At 43.4% G+C, this 17,653-nt stretch overlaps 1 protein-coding gene across 1 annotated transcript in view; it reads right to left on the bottom strand.

Moving 5' to 3' along the window:
* RYR3 (ryanodine receptor 3) overlaps window positions 1–17,653 on the bottom strand; it is a 336,967-nt gene that overhangs the window by 287,627 nt on the left and 31,687 nt on the right. Inside the window, exon 2 of the mRNA XM_056852142.1 lies at window positions 6,845–6,964. Coding sequence (XP_056708120.1) covers window positions 6,845–6,964 — 120 coding nt within the window. The remainder of the gene's footprint in view (window positions 1–6,844; window positions 6,965–17,653) is intronic.

The raw sequence follows: 17,653 nt of genomic DNA, 5'->3' as shown, positions 1-17,653 counted from the left end.
TGAAATAGTACCCAAAGCCTTAAGACAAGTGTCATTTGGGGTTGCTTGAGTGACACAATCAGATGTCAAGGCCTCAGTTCCCATTAGGGTTGGCAGCTCCAGGCTGGGAAATATCTGGAGATTTTGGGGGTGGACCCTGAGGAGAGCAGGGGTTGGTGAGGGGAGGGACTTCAATGCCACAGAGTCCAATTGACAAAGCAGACATATTCTCTGGGGGAACTGATCTCTGTCACCTGGAGATCAGTTGTAACAACAGGAGATCTCCAGCCACCACCTGGAGGTTGGCAACCCTAGTTCCCATTGTGCCATGGGGTACTGCTACACAATTCAGCATCCTCATCCAAGGATCAGGTGGGATCCCTGATGTTTGGCCAAAGAGGCAGCACAATGGAAGCTACTCTCCATGGCATTTGTCAGGTTGCTACGACAACTCAAAATGTTATCAAAAGTCTTGCAAGGCACTATTTTGGGTTGTTGCTGCAACTCAATTGGCTGTTGGAAGACAATAATGGGGGGATGAAATGAGGGGAGGGAGAAGAGATGGGAGGAAGAGAGGGAAGACCCCCTACAAATCCTCGAAGTTTACCCACTTGCAACCAAAAAGCTTTCTCTTAAGGATATAGCAACTGTTTTAATTTTAGCAAATGGTTCCATGTATCAGAGTAGGAGCATGGGCAGTAATTATCATTTATATCACCATCAGTATACAGACATTTTGAAACATGATATAAACAAAAGCCAGGCTCTTGATGAGGAATTTACAATCTAAACCATGACATGGAGAGAAGCAGGCTTCCTACTAAGGTTGTAGAACATTTCCAAGGAAAAGGTCTATTTTAGACATTAAAATGAGGTATTAAATAATAAATCAAATGTTTTCCACATTGTTTCTACTGCCCAGTTTTCAATATATTTGAAAAGTGGAATATCTGGCAACTGTCAAAGGTATCACATCATATTGCAAAAGCAGTTTGAAAGGTCAGTCATTATTAGTATGGTAAAGTTTACCATCATATTATGTTTTTACAATAGTGTGCAGCAGCGAATTTACATAAAATTGCTGTCCCTTATAAAGCAATGAAGAAAACAGTTTACATTCATCAACTAGTGAAATGTAGAACACTTTCTAACTGCAGCGATACAGTTCTCCCATTAATTGCATCAGATAGCTAAAGAGACAAAGTTAACACAGATGAAATAAAGTATAGTGTTTGAGCTATCGCTCAGAAAGTCAAGCATCCAGCAGCTTCTGTTCTATTAAATTTTTTGGAAACAATAAAAATGTATCTGGCTTTGGCTTTATCCATCTAATGAATGTTAAGAACAAAATAGGAGCTGTATTTTGCAGAAAATGAGACAATGAACATTACAACATACAATGAATGCAAAGCAATTATTCCTAAAACCTCCAGGGAAATTTCTTCAGGTTGTGAACAAACTAGAAAAACACGGTAAAGATAGTAAATTTGGCAGATTAATTAACTATATGCTGTATATTGGCAAAATTAAGCCAAAGCACTTTTAATTCCCATTGATTTTAGTGGGAATTAATAAAGCAAGTGCCTAATTCTGCTTCTGAAACCAATGGATGTAGTTTACTTTGTTTTACTGTTTTTTTTATTTACCAAAATTAAAACATAAAACCTAGAATATAATTGTTAGGCACAAACAAACACATCAATAAACAACAATAGATCAGCAAAAATGAATAGTTGCGTTGATTCTGAAGTATCTGAGAAACAGGGAGCTTTGACTCTCGAAAGTTTATATCCTGGAAATATTGTTGGCCCTTTAAGGTGCTATTTAAGGCTTGAATCTTGCTCTTCTACTGGAGTCTGTAGCAATCTCAGCAACACCCAGACAATGGAAGCTGATGATGCCGCATGAGAGGCATATACAGGCACAGCCAATCACCCTCTGCCGATCCAGCCACTGACTCTTGACACCATTCCCCCAGAAAAAGCCAGCAGACAGAAGGAAAAACCCAGAAAAAGCACAACCCTAACAGAGCACGCAGCTGGGAGAGGGAAGCAGGAACATTCCTCCTAGCCCCGCTGTCTGCACACTCTGACACGCAGACAGAGGGGCTAGGAACGCTCCTGCCTCCCTTTTGAATCTTCATGCCAGATTGGGACTGATCTGGCTTGCAGCTTGGAGAGGGAGGCAAGAACATTCCTCCTAGCCCTGCTGTGTGCGCACTCTAACTCCACTGAGCATGATCTGGCTTGCATCTTGAAGAAGGAGGCGGTGACATTCCTTCTAGTCCCACTGTCTGTGGGTTCTGACTCCACAGAGTGTGCAGACAGGGGGGCAGACACCCCCACCCAAAAGAAGCTCCTGCCAAATATAAGTGGGAACCCTACTGGCAGCAAAAGTGCTGCCCACATGCAACCATCCTTGCTCCAAGACATACACTTCCTTTCCATGGAAAAGTTTTTTTTAAAAAAAAGACAAAGGCCAGGACTGATCCTCCAACCCCCACAACCACAGCCCCCACTAGGCCAAGATGATAGCTTCAAAGGAATTCTCTCCATGTTCAGATGATCATGACTATTTTATTAGGTGCTGTTGAACACAGGCAGGATGGTGCTGCTGCAGTCGTCTTGTTTGTGGGCTTCCTAGAAGCACCTGGTTGGCTGCTGTGTGAACAGACTGGTGGACTTGATGGACCTTGGTCTGATCCAGCATGGCCTTTCTTATGTAAAGGAGGCACTGACTGCACACTCCACTGCAGCCTTGACATCACCACTAGCCACATAGAGCCAAGCATACATCACTCATTGCAGACAGAAATAACTCGGTGGAAAGGCACTGGGATAGTGTGGACAGAGCTCCTGGTTAAATTCCCATGTGGAGAAAAGCTTTGGAACCGAATTTCTCCCTTCAAACCTCAGAAGGGGTGGGCCACACTGGATATCCATTGTTTTGGCAGAGATGCCGCCTCCTCATGTGGAGGAGTTGGGAAACAAACCTGGTTCTCCAGATTAGAGTCCACCATTCTTAACCACTACACCACGCTGGCTCTCAACAGCTCCCAAAATATATTTCTAAGAACACATTGATCAATTGGGAGCATACAAAGAACATAATGTAATTTTACCATATGGCTGAAAATTAGTAGGATTTTTAAATGCTGAGATTAGGATGGATTGTACTCAATAAAATTAGCATGGGCTCCTAAAAAGAGTAAGATAGGCAACAGCCAGGAATGGCGCAGCCATGCTGCCTCCTCTCAGGCTTCCCGGCCAGAAAATACATAGAAAAAAAAACCTTTTAAAAAAGAAACCTGTGAAACTTCTCCAAGGAGTTTCATCAGGCTATACCAGCTATTTTGCTGGCATAGCTCCACAGCAGCCTAAAGGTGAAAATGCTAAATTGTATGTATGTGAATTGTATGTAGAGCAAGTTTTGATATGCTCTTTATAGCATTAGTCTCTCCTTGATTACTTATAGAAATAGTGGTTAAGCATTTCTGTTTTTACAGCGCATGCCTGACTTCTGAGGACAAAAGTCCTCAGGAGGCCAGGAAGGGTCTGTGCTGGTGTTGGGGGCCCCAACGTGGGCATCCGGGCTACTTATGCAACCAAAAGTGGCCCCAACGCCAGTGGAGAGGCCTGGACACTGGTTTTCTGGCGCTGCTGTGACAGTGCCTCCCTGAGACTCCGACGGGGCCTTCGACCAGCGTCCCACTGGCATAAAGGCCCATGCTGGCATTCCAAGGTGCGTTCCAGCATCCCGGGGGGCATTTCCGGGGCATTCCAGGGGGTGGGCTGCATGGAGACAGCCTCCGGTACCCTTTCGCCCCAGGTACTCTTGCGGGGAGAAGAGCAAGGCTGTGCCTGCTTTTTAGAAGGCGCAGCCTTGCTATTCTCAATGGGGCAAAATGCCCCATTTTAAAAGAAAAAAGCCTTTAAAAGCAGCGGCGCCTCCTCCCCACCATCCCCGGCCGCCGGAAGCTCATGAATGGGCTGTTAGTGTTAAAGCTGAGGTTACAAAACCTTTGTAGAACATTGTTTGATGAGGGTTGTATAATGTATCATCACTAACCGCGCAATCCTGCAGGGGGGGCAGACCCACATAGGAGCTAGCATGACACCTAAGCCAGTGACCATGCCACTTGCGCCATGCAAAGTGGCACAGATGCCAGCACAGGGCAGCTTATGCCAGCCCTGGAGAGCAACACGGCCAAGTGAGCCTCGTGAGCTGGCACTGCCTCCCTCGTGGTGTATGTCCAACACAGGTGCTCGCATCGGCGACCACACTGGCTCACATATCTACTTTACCGAACCTTTAATGAGATACACAGAGTACAAATATACTTTTAATCCTCAAAAGTGTGTACAGAATACAGATTTTCTTAGGGGAAATTAATTTTCAAGTTAAAACAACTAAGAAAAGAACAGGAAAGTAAAAGATATGGCTTTGAAAACACAAAGGACAAAATAGTTTCTGCTGCAACTATTGGGGCAATTCCATGAAGAGTTACTCCAGTCTTAGCCAATTGAAATGAATTGGTTTAGACTAGAATAACTCTGCATAGGATTGCTCTGCAAATCTTTTTTCTTAAACACTGTAAATTCCATTGAACTCTCAAAACACTGTAAATTCACTGAATGCAAAGTTAGTGGGTAATGAACTGCAGCCTAAGTACCATGCAATAATATGGATGAAATAATTCCTATAATAGGTGATTCAAAAGATGGTCAATAAAATATTATATTAAAATTTGTACTTGTTCCACTATGAGGGGGGGAATCAGACCACCAGTCAGATTGCCTTTGCCATTTGAGACACTTAAGAAAACACCCACACACTACTGGCTGGATTTATGATCCCTTCCAAAGAGGGGAACTGGCAGTGCTAATCTGCCTGCCTCTTTTAATCCAGATGTTTGAACACGTACAGAAAGAATACCTGAGGCAACTCAGGGGGGAACTCTTTCAGTCAACAGAACAGAGGGCTGGAAGACAGCCTCAAGCTGTGCCACTGCCTAGCTAAGGGGAGAGAAGTCCTTGGTTCCAGGATCACCTGGAGCCAGGTTTGCTGGGGCCAGGTGAGAGGGTGGCGTTTCTGTGCTGGACGGGGGGCTCGGGGGGGGGCTGCTGCCTGGCAGCCAATCCGCTCTCTCCCCTCCGAGCAGAAGGGAGGGGTGGCAAAAATAAGAGCGGTTATGACCATTGAAAAAAGGTGGGGGGGAATAGAACCGACTGGGGGGATAGTTCCCTTCCTGGTCCGTCTAAGTAAAATAAAAAGAGAAGCCCAGCAGAAAAGGCTTCAGTCTGTTGCCTCCCCCAATCTTTTAACTGCATCCCCTCCTTCACTGTCATTTGGGTTGTGGAGCCTCAGAGGTTCTTATGGGAGGTGTTGAGGAAAAACTGGGAAAGAAGGAGTAGGAAGAAATGGGAAGACAGAAGAGTTCTTTGGGGAGATCTGTGCCCCCTTTTCTTTCAGTTTTGCACTTGAGAGCAAGAGAACAAGATGCAACCTCAAGCCTATCTCTCTCACACTCTCCTCACATCCTTCATTTTCATCTCTGCTCCTCGGCATCGTGGCTGCCCATTTGAGGTGGAGGGCAGTGGTGGCCACAGCAGCAGCAACCCCAGCCTCTTGGGGGCTGTCAGTAAGCAGGAGCCACCTACTTATTTACTACACCTGCTCACCCACAATCCCCTTCAGCTCTGGTCAGATGGGGGGAGGGATGAGGTGGGAAACAAGGTTGCTGCTTTGCCTGGACTGGGGCAAGACCCTGCTTGAAAGGAAGGTGAGATGAAGGGGTGGGGGAACAGAGGCAGGGGGAACAGAGGTGAAGTTAAAACGTCCTCTCATCTTCCCTGGTCTGGCCTTCTACTTAGCCCAATTGCCTAGCTCCCATCCACGCAGGCCTTCTCAAATTGCTCCCTGAGGAAAACCAGTGGCAGCTGGTTGCCGAAGCCTTTCACTCACACAAACCCTGAGGGGAAAGAGGCAGAGGAAGGAGCTGCAGACTGCTGCTGACTCACCTAGGGAGAGAAGGATCGAGAGGGCTGGGCGGGAGGAAAGTGGGGAAGCAACCACAGCCTTCCCATTCTGCACAGTTTATTTTCCCTCGTGAAGGAGCTCAAGCAGTCAAACATTAGGGGGAAGGTGGCACACACTGCTCAGGCTGAACAGCAAGCACTTTGCTCAGGAGGAGTGGAGGGGGAGGCAGCCAGGCAGCCCAGCCAAGAGCTGCAATTGTGGAGTCTGCCTGCTGGTAGACAGAGAGATGAATGCATGCTCCTCTCCCCTCTCCTTCTGCAGAACAGTAGGTGGCCATGGCATGCACACCAACCTCTAAGTGTAGACCGCTGTGCTGGCAACGCTCTGTGACTTCCCTTTGTAGTCTCTATGGTTACTATAAAGATTCATTATAGAGCACTGCTCCCATTTTTCTCCTGCATTTGCTAAATTAATTAGCGGGCAGAGTAGCATTTCAGTGGGATTTCTCCTGCCATAAGTGAGCATTTGGGAAGCCTATTGGCAGTAGTTCTCAAGTATTCTTAAAAATCTCACATGCTACAATCATGAGGCTGGGCATTTTATAGAGGGTAGACTATTCCCCTCCAAAAATATCATTGCCCGCTCCTGCCACCCCAATCTGCCATAATGGAAGTTATATATGCTGAAGTGCAAAGCAGTTAGCAGCCAAAGACTTGAGAACATACAATGCAGGAAAATTCAATTAATTAAAAAAGAAATAATTCAATATATTACATTTTATATAGCCTATATTACAGGCAACACAATTTTAAAAAACTTAATCACCATTTTTAGATTAATTACCATCAACTCCACTAACTAAAATCCTTTCAAAAGTGATTCTTACTTTAGCTTCTGAAGTTGGTTCCAGAAAACACAGGCGATTCCCAAGCCCCTCAGCTGCCAGGCAAAACTTTCGCTGTTCTTTGTGAATGTTGGCAATACACTGAAGTACTACTTCATCATCCTGTTGGGAAACATGAAAACAAGTGAGAAAACAACTACAAAATTTAGGCCTGTGATAGACTGGCTGCACTTCTACAAGTCTCAAAAAATTAGGGTTGCCAACCTCCAGGTGGTGGTTGGAGATCTCCTGGAACTACAACTGATCTCCAGGCAACAGAGATCAGCTCCCCTGGAGGAAATGGCAGCTTGAAAGGGTGGACTGTGTGTGGAGTGGGGCCTTTCCAAACATTGCAATCCTATAGTACCTCCGAATAGAAGATTTTTCCCCCCTAATATTGGGTTGATACTAGGATCCACTTTGGGTTGGATCCAGCAGAAGGACCACAGATGTTTGCTTTGATCTCCTCCCCATCACTCCCAACTGTGGGGAAGTTGAGTCTCTGGATTGTGGCACCCATAGCCACCTGGGTTGAGGGGTGTGTGTACGTATGGAGTGGGAAAAGGTTTATACAGGACATCTTGGAAACCATATTACATACTTTACAGTGCAATCCTAAGAACACATGCCTGGCAGAAAGCCCCATTGACTAAGACTTCATTCAAGTTCTGAATAGGAATGTGCACACAAAAATTTCTGGTATTTTTCAGATTTGAGATTATCAAACCTGGAAATCTTCAAAAAAAAATCAGGAAAACCTGGATTTTTCAAAAATTATCAGGTTTGATAAACCTGAACCCAAAAAATACCAGAAAAAAACTCAATCTGTCAGATCCACCTAAATACACTAGTGCTGCTGAGATGAAAGTCAGCCTGAATCCAAACAGCTAAAGGTGTTGCAGTGGTCATGGGGACTCAGCTAATACACATAATCAAAACAAAATGGATTCCACTGAAGGACTGGTACTACTTTGTCTCACCTCTCCTGCTGCAGCCAAAAATAAACCCTAAAATACTGTTCCTGAGGGATAAATTAGAGGAGGGGTAGCAAAAATTGCCTCCTTTATCTTAACTTCTTCTTTTTTTTGCGGGATCCATGCCCAATGGTGTATGGCCAACTTATGCTGTCCTTCTATAGAACAAAGTATGATATTACTTCATCTAGATATGGATGGATCAAAAATGTGCTGAGTATCACTTTCTTTGCTTTAGAATACCAATAGGATGAAGTTTACAAATAAGCCCACTAAGCTTCAGTAAGCTTTATGTTTATCAATGTGTGCTGTTAAAAAGAATCCTGAATTACTCACATTATTATATATATAGGGTTCAGCCCGATATATATATGACCCCTCCACTGAACTAACTGGGAAAGTTCCGGCATGCATGTTTTTGTTATCTGGCACATGGTGTTAGGGCACCACTGGAGTGAAAGGGCTCTATTCAAATTTTTACTTTGATGCTAGCTAGGAGCAGTCTAGGTATGGCAGAGTCCGAATGTCAAAAGATTATCTAATGGTTGATGAGCAACAATCTCATATTCTGCATCTATCTGCATTAGTTTGTAAAATAACATGTAAAAGCAAATAGCAATCAAATAGTATCAACCAGTATCTTCACCAGTGACAAGTTGGATGTCTGGAGTAAAATGATGCCCCAGGTAGGACTACACATAAGTACAGACGTCAGAGATGACCTCATAAAAATTAGCATAATGTCTACTGCTCGTTAGTGCAACATTAAAGATACAGGACTCTCCTGGAATAAACCATCCAACACGAACAGCCACTTCCTCTGAAACAGACTAGGAAGACTTTGAAAGGACAGAAGTAGTATGAATTTTAAGTCTGTTCTAGCTCACATTTGAAGAGGGAGAGCTGCTTGCCTTATTTCTTTTTCAATATATATTTGGAAAGTCAGCTTTCTTCTCATATTGTTATATGCACTTATATTAAAAGTTTTCTCTAGTCCGAAAAAAGTGTTTCTCATAGCCTTTTATTACATTCTCTTCCTATTTTAACCAAACACAAGCCAATAAGATTTTAGTAGTAAGAAAAAAACTATGTCCACGTTAAGGAAACTCTGCTTTACACCTCTTTCCTATCTTGAAATATAACCAACTCAGCTCAAATTAAGTGACACACACTCTTTCTGTATAAAGAACAGTATTGATTTAGAAAGTCCCATTTTCTCCTGCAGCTGCAAGTAATTGTTGTTTCAATCTATTCAATAACTGTAAAGTAATGTTGCAATCTAAGTAACAATATATACCAGGAGATGGCCAAAGTAGCAAATCAAAACAGATGAACAATGAAGCACCTGAGAAGACTTTTCTACAATCAACATTTGTTTTTCGTCATTAAGTTCATTTATGTTGTTTTGTGAATGTATGTCATGTTTGTGTCATTTTCCCTCCTACAGATATATAGTGTCCTTCTCAGAAAATGAGAAATATGCCAGGCCTGAAGAAAAACGTGTCATCTGTATTTGGAATAAAGTTCATTAATGTCACTGATACTTTTATTTGATTCTTCTGTCTTTCTGATCCGGAGTCAATTCCCACCATTAATTCAGCCCATTCAAAGAAGAATATTTTGTTAGTCATACTAGGGCTGTTGATTCGGTTCGACCCAAACTGAAAATCAGCCGAATTTCCCTTGATTCGGTGGTTTTTAGTTCGGGACGAACCGAACTCAAAAATGGCGGGAAACCGGGGAGCCGAATTCAGCGAGTTCGGGAGTTCACGAATAAATCCGGCCAATTCGGGGCCGTCAGTAAGCAGCATAACCTTCAGTAAGCAGCATTCTCCTCCCCCGGCCAATCGGTGGCCAAGCTGGGTCTTCTCCTAGCCAATCAGTCAGGATTGAGTACTGGAGGAATCAGCTGATGTGCGGCCCCACCGGGGAAAGAGAGAGAGAGGGAAATCCTCGTGTGTGTGTGCAGGGGTGCTTGTGCACATTCGCTCCTTTCTGTGGCTGCAGGGGGCGCATTTTTTGGGGTACAGACCCCAAACTTTCAGGGGATATTCAGACAAGCCTTCTTAAGAGACCACCCAAGTTTTGTAAACATTGGGTCAGGGGGTCCCAAGATATGGGCTCCCCCCTTTTTCTTTCCATGGCTGCAGGGGCGCATTTTTGGGTGTGCCGACCCCAAACTTTCAGCGGAGCATCAGACAAGGCTTCTTAAGATACCCCCCAAGTTTTGTAAAGATTGGGTCAGGGGGTCCCGAGATATGGGCTCCACCCCTTTTTCCTCTCCCCCCTTTTCCATTTCCGTGGCTGCAGGGGGCACTTTTTGGGGGGGTGCAGCCCCCAAACTTTTATCATAGCTTCAGACAATCCTTAAGAGACCACCCAAGTTTTGTAAAGATGGGTTCAGTGGGGGCAGAAATATCGGCTCCCCCCTTTTCTCTTTCCGTGGCTGCAGGGGGCGCATTTTTGGGTGTGCCGACCCCAAACTTTCAGCGGAGCTTCAGACAAGGCTTTTTAAGAGACCACCCAAGTTTTGTAAACATTGGGTCAGGGCCCCCCGTGATATGGGCTTTCCCCTTTTCCCTATTGGGATGAATGGATCACCCTCGAGAGATGCATACATATGGATCTCATATTGGATACAAATGGAATCATATTGGATTACCCAGCCTCCCAGCCCCTCCTGATGGAACAGAAGACAGCCACAGTAAGACCCCTTTGGGGGCTTTAATCTGTAATTTTTCTTTTCTGTGTGTGTGTGGGGGGGAATGCAGAGTCTGTGTGTGTGTGGGGAGGGAGCAGTTTCTGTGGGGGGGAAGCCAAAGGGGGCTTTTGCTGGTTCTGCCTGGGGTGTGTGTTCCCCCTCCAGTCTCTCTCTCCCTGGTTTGAGGGGGGGCTTCATTTTTATGTCTTCAGGTTTTCCCTCATTCATAAGATCAGTTAGGTTATTTTGATGCTTGCTCAAAACTGGTTTTCAAATGGTGACTTAAAGAATGCATCTGCCTGGTCCCAAGTCCAATGCAAAAGGAGAAATTCCACCCCCTCCTGCTCATTATGCATAGCTAGCTGCCTCTGTCCCTTTCCATGGTTTGCAAACTCCCAGGTGTCAGGTGTTGCTTTGCACTGTTGCAAAGGTGTTGCATTGCGTGCTTGTGTTGCTTTGCAGTTGTATTGTTTTGCAAAATTCTTCACACCTGCCCCGCCCTTTGCATGTTTGCAAAGGTGTTGCTTTGCAGTTGTGTTGCTTTGCAAAGTTCTTAGCACCTGCCCCGCCCTTGTTCTCATCAGCTGTTTGTCGGGGCTGGGAGCTTTGTGCATGGGCGGCAAGCTCTGCTCAGAGATGCACATTAAGGGTGGGGGGACCCCTTTCGGGGCCCATATTTCAGCCCCCCCTGACCCAATCTTTACAAACCTTGGGGGATCTGGCAAGAAGGGTCCTTTGAAGCTCCTCTGAAAGTTTGGGACCTCTACCCCAAAAAATGCCCCCCCCAGAGCCGCGGAAAGGCACGGTTGTGTTTTTAATGGCTTTATTCGGCCGAATTTTTTTCCCGAACTTTGAATTCCCGCCGAATTACACAGACCCGAAGTGGGGGAGTTCGGACTTCAGCATATCCCGAATCTAAACGGGCCGAATTCAGCCAAATCCGAACTATACCGAATTTTTTTTAATTCAACAGCCCTAAGTCATACCACTAACCCAGTATCTTCTCTATGTGCAGGCAAACTAAGTACTACATTGCAGCAACTGAACTGGTATTTTTATTTTATTTTAAAATTTATATGCCATCTTTCCAGTATTTACCCAGGTGGTTTACAACTGTAACAGTAAAACCAGGGCTGCTATGCCTTTGCTGGGGGCAGGGAATTTCCCAAACCCGTGCCTTTTCCCCTTCTGCCAATCAGCTGGCTGGAGGGGGTACTTACTGGCAGCAGGGGAGGTATAGGCCAACATTGCCGCAATGTCATTTGCAACATCGTGGCAACATCCCTTTCAGTGCACACTGAAAATGATATCATTGCATCATTGGTAACACACGATGCTCTCGTATTTGGGAAAAAAATTATGACAAAGATGACTTCTACCATTGAGTATTTGCCCAAATATCAGATCATCCCCATGAACACATGAAGCTGCCTTATACTGAATCAGATCCTTGGTCCATCAAAGTCAGTATTGTCTACTCAGACCAGCAGCTGCTCTCCAGGGTCTCAAGTAGAGGTCTTTCACATCACCTAATTGCCTAGTCCCTTTAACTGGAGATGCCGGGGATTGAACCTGGGACCTTCTGCATGCCAAGCAGATGCTCTGCCACTGAACCATAGCCCCTCCCCACTGGTGATGCAATGATGTCACTTCTGGTGTGATCTGGTGTGAGCTGGAAGTAATGTTGCTACAGTGCCAATGGCATCACTGTGATGCTGGCCTAGACCTCCCCCGCTGCCATTATGCCCCCACTCCGCCCCCAGCACTAATTAAAACAGATAAAAAATGGAGCCTACTGAAAGAATCTTACTCCACTTCCATATAAAATACTTAATTTATGAATTCCCAGGAGGATATTACACAATCTGCATTGCACTCCTTCAATATCACCTACAAATCGCTCCAATTAATACTTTAATTTTACATATTTTATTTTTCTTCAGCCATCGTTCAACCCATTTTAATTATTTGTATTTATATCACACCTTTCCCCATGGCTCAAGGCAGTTTACAATGCACAATTTAAACACCAAACAACGATTTTCATGTTTCATGTCAACCAAATAAAACTTAGTAAAATCTTATGTCACACATCACTTCATTGCCACAGCAAATGCACATGCACTCTGTCCAATGCATTTCATAGAGTTTGGGGGAGGGGAATCTTCCTATCACAGTTTTCAGCAATGGTTTTAGGTTGTAGGTCTCTACCCTCTTGTGCTCGACAGCCAATTTCTTCAAATCAGGTTCTGAAAGAAAGATTTGCCATGGAAGTTTGCTAGGTGACCTTGGGCCACTCACATGCTCTCAGCATAACCTATATCTCAGGGTTGTTGTGAGGATAAAATGGAGTAAAGGAGAATGATGTAAGCTGTTTTGGGTACTAATATAGAAGAAAGGCATGGTACAAGTATTAGTAACAGAAGCATAGCATCTAACATTGCTGTCAGTTATATTCAATGAATATCCATGGTGGGTACAGTGTGAACATAAAGCTATTTGCAAAAGAAATAAACAATAAGTATTACATGTGGATGAGAATTTTGGAAAGAGTTTTAAAGGTATATTATACATATTTGATTAACTAACACCAGAATATTTGAAATCCCTAATCAACATTTTTTGCCATCAAATCACAGCTGACTTATGGTGACCCTTGTAGGGTTTTCAAGGCAAGAGAAGTTCAGAGGTAGTTTGCCATTGCCTGCCTCTGGGATATTTGGGAAATGTTATGGGGAAGTTTATATATGGTTATATTTTTGTTTGTTAATTTACAAAATTTGTACTTCACTTTTCTGCTCTTACAGGGGCCACCAAGGTGGCTCACAATTTAAAACAAACATAATAAAATCACATTTTAAAACCATTTAAATTACACACACACACCTTACTATAGTAACCCTATAGTGGCTCTGTATGCCATGAGATACATTTCAAACTAGTTGGTATACAACAGTCCCACTTTTACTAATTATGGGGCTATAAAAATGTTATATTGAAACGGAAAGGTCTAGAATTAAGTGAACTAGTAAGGGAGGAGGATTTTTTCCTCTTCACTCCATATGACATCCCGTTTTTCTCCCTGTGGGAGATAAATGACTTAGCTCCAGACCAATTTCACACCCTTTGGCATTAGGCTAACATCATATAAAATTCTGTGACCCACATATCCTTGGGTTTTGCAACTCTAAAGAAGGAAATTGCACATGGGTAAATGTTATTGTCATTCTGAAAATGAAGCCTTGAGAAAAAATGTTAGGGATAACAAGGAATTAAATATTTGCCATACTTATACAGCACCCAGATTTTCACAGGACTCTTCATCAGCACTTAATTTTATGAATAAGAAATGTATTATTAAATGGAATAACCTTGAATTCTGCTGGAAGATAACAGAATATCATGCCTGCCCACTTTTATCACGCTTATGCTGGTTCCTTGGAGGGGATACCATGGTGGTGACAATCTAATAATTCTAATTTTGCATTATTAATATATTCCATTTGTAAACAAAACTGCAGAATTTTTAGCTCGCTACAATTAGTCCAACTTTTGGTTGATATTTTCTATTTCTGAGAGTTCATTACTGGATATTTTTCATACCTGTTTTCACATCTGAAACACTTCTGTAATGCAACATAGTGGGATATTTTTGTGATACGTGCAAAATATGCATTTTAAAACTCTTTAACCTTTAAAACTTTCCAAAATTCTCATCCACATGTAATGCATATTTTGCACGTATCACAACAATATCCCACTATGTTGCATTACGGAAGTGTGTTTAAGATGTGAAAACAGGTATGAAAAATATCCGATAATGAACTCTCAGAAATAGAAAATATAAACCAAAATTGGACTAATTGTAGCGAGCTAAAAATTCTCAACAGTTAATAGGCATATAGCTACTTATTATAGGACACCCAGTAATATTCTCGGATTCTTTGATGCCAGGTGGCTCTTATTTGCACCACTACTGACCTTATTGCAAGTTCATTTATTTTATTTATTTTAAATATATAGATCCTGCACACCTCTGCTAACATTGGCACTTGAGGCAATTTGGCACTTGAATAGGGTTGCCAGGTCCCTCTTCACCACTGGTGTGAGGTTTTTGGGGCGGAGCTTGAGGAAGGCAGGGTTTGGGGAGGGGAGGGACTTCAATGCCATAGAGTCCAATGGCCAAAGTGGCCATTTTCTCCAGGTGATCTGATCTCTATCGCCTGGAGATCAGTTGTAATAGCAGGAGATCTCCAGCTATTACCTGGAGGTTGGAGAAGGAAAAAAGACACCTCTGTACAAATATCCAGGGGATAAGAAAATCAGTACAGGAGCGAATATTATTAGAAATCAACAAATTCTTATTGTGACTACACACATATATATTACAAAAATAGTCACGTTGACCATCAACATACAAAACACAACATGCATCAAACACAAAAGGTGGGTAATAAATAGGGTGAGTACACTTCAGTCAATAATCTTTCTATGTTTCTTTTTCCACAGGAGCAGGTTTGTATGGACGAAAGGATGTCAATGGACACAAGTTCATCAAGAGGATACGATCGTTTTGAAGTCTCAAAATTCAAATCTTCATCAGTCCTTCATAACAGAAGTCTCATAAATTCCTATGTTATCATCCATGTTGCACAATCCCCTTAGGGTAAGGTTGCCAAAGTATTGCAATATCAAAATATCCCAAGCAGGGTAAAATTCAAAGTTCCTTCCTCTAAGGGTAAGGTCAGAAAAAGGAAGGAACTTTACCCTCAATTGAATTTTACCCTCAATTTGCAAGATCTGAGCAAGGCTGTCAAAGATAGGACATTTTGGAGAACTTTCATTCATAGGGTCGCCAAGAGTCGGAAGCGACTTGATGGCACTTAACACACACACACTAGAAACTGCACAAGAAAGTAAACTGAATCCAAAGATGCTCTTCACTTGCATAAGGGTTTAAGAAACCTCTGCACTACATGAAATATAAGAATTAGTATAGAATTCAGCTGTGCCTGTATTGTGAGGATTCTTGCAGCTATTTTCCTTCTACTTGCAGTTGTTTTCAACCATAACAAATTTATAGCTAGTGCCTTCCCGGCTTTAGTGAATTGTAGAACTCAGTAATCTTAAAAGTAAAGGATGATTTCTCTTTTCTGAATACTATTTCTACAATTATTGTTCATTTAATTTCTTCAAAATGATTAAGCAAATAACCCCGGTTAATATCTGTTCTTTTAAAAAAAAAAAACATTTTAAAATAGAAGAACATTCAATTAATGCACTCTGGATGTGATGAATTTTTTATATTGGCTATTTCCCCCCCTCACACCAGCTAATTGGATCTCCTGAATGCTTGCGAAATGTGCCAAATGCTAGGTTTATGTACATTGCAGTTTTTGAGACACTAGCTTCTGGCAATCCATGATTATAATTGTTACTGCCAGCAAGGGCTGCTGTCTGTCTCTGCAAGGGCAAAGGCTGGTGTCATCTTCCACAAAGCACTGTGACACAATTTATCCAGAGCACACAAATTCTGAAAGAACAATACCCCTAAATCTTACAACAGGTAATGTTTTCCCTAAAGATTGATTTAAACCCCGCCCTCCCCAGCCAAAGCTGGGCTCAGGGCGGCTTCCAACAAACAATATATAACTATAAATACACAATTTAAAACTTCTCACATTCAACTATAGATTTATAAATGCAATTTAAAACATAAAATAACAAGGCCCTAGTACAATAACCCCTATAAAATGAATACCGAGGAAGTTGGCAATGACTGAACTCTGCAAGGCCAAATCCCTCCAGGGGGCCAACCGGCCTGGGGCCAGGAGGGCGAACAGTGTCAGGGACGGAGAAGGCGCAGCAAGGAATGGGTCCCTCTTCGCCACCGGAGGGAGGTTTTTGGGGCAGAGCCTGAGGAGGGCGGGGTTTGGGGAGGGACTTCAATGCCATAGATTCCAATGGCCAAAGCTGCCATTTTCTCCAGGTAATCTGATCTCTATCAGCTGGAGATCAGTTGTAATAGCAGGAGATCTCAGCTATTACCTGGAGTTGGCAATCCTAGCCCAATTGGGTAAGATAAGGAGTACGGGCTGGGTTGCCAAGTCACTTGGATTGGCTCAGGAGCGGGGTTCACACACGCAGCCACGCACAATCCCCACCCCATCACCTCCCCAAAAATCTCCCGCTGGAGGAAAGGGGGGACCTGGCAACCCTGGAATAGGTCCCACAGGGCCCGGGTCTCATTTGACAGAAAGTTCCACCAGGCAGGAAGCGGAGCGAAAAAAGGCCCTGGCCGAGGACAGCCGGGTGGCTCTAGGGCCAGGGACTACCACCAAGTTCTTATCAGTTGAGTGTAATGCTCTCTGGAGGTTGTATTGGGAGATTCATGACATGGAGGAATGACTGATAGTATAAAATACTGGGAGAAAGGGTTTTTAGAGCACTATGCATTTGCAGTTTATAGGATTTTCTGTCTCTTTTGCTATTTGGACCACTGATGTCTGGATTTTAACTGATAATTGTTACACATTTTCAAGCTTTGGTGGATAGGGCTTATTAAATAGCTTCCTTGTTTTACAAATACCTTTTGAGATTGTTTAGGAATCTAGAAATGCCAGACACTATCATGTTCAGACAATTTCCCGCCCCCCTTCAAAAGTCATATCTATGGAACAAGTTGGTACTTGCAGCTTGTGGCAGAAAGATAGAAAAGGGGAAAGGGTCCTTTTGAAATTTCTAGTGAACCCCACTGCCAGCTGCTTTCAAACCAGCCACCATTCATCCTCTTTCCCGACTTCCAACTAATCCTGCTGCTCAGGCAGTGTGGTGTAGTGGTTAAGAGTGGTGGACTCTAATCTGGAGAACCGGGTTTGATTTCCCACTCCTCCACATGAGCAGTGGACTCTAATCTGGTGAACGAGTTGGCTTCCCCACTCCTACACATGAAGCCATCTGGGTGATCTTGGGCTAGTCACAGTTCTCTTAGAGCTCTCTCAGCCTCACCTACCTCACAAGGTGTCTGTTGTGGGGAGAGGAAAGGAAGGAGATTGGAAGCCAGTTTGATTCTCCTTAAAAGGTAGAGGCAATCAGCATACAAAAAAACAACTCTTCTTCTTCTATGGTCTGCAACTC

The sequence above is a fragment of the Euleptes europaea genome, chromosome 6, assembly GCF_029931775.1.
Source record: "Euleptes europaea isolate rEulEur1 chromosome 6, rEulEur1.hap1, whole genome shotgun sequence".
Lineage (NCBI taxonomy): Eukaryota > Metazoa > Chordata > Lepidosauria > Squamata > Sphaerodactylidae > Euleptes > Euleptes europaea.
This window is presented reverse-complemented; position numbering and strand designations above follow the sequence as displayed.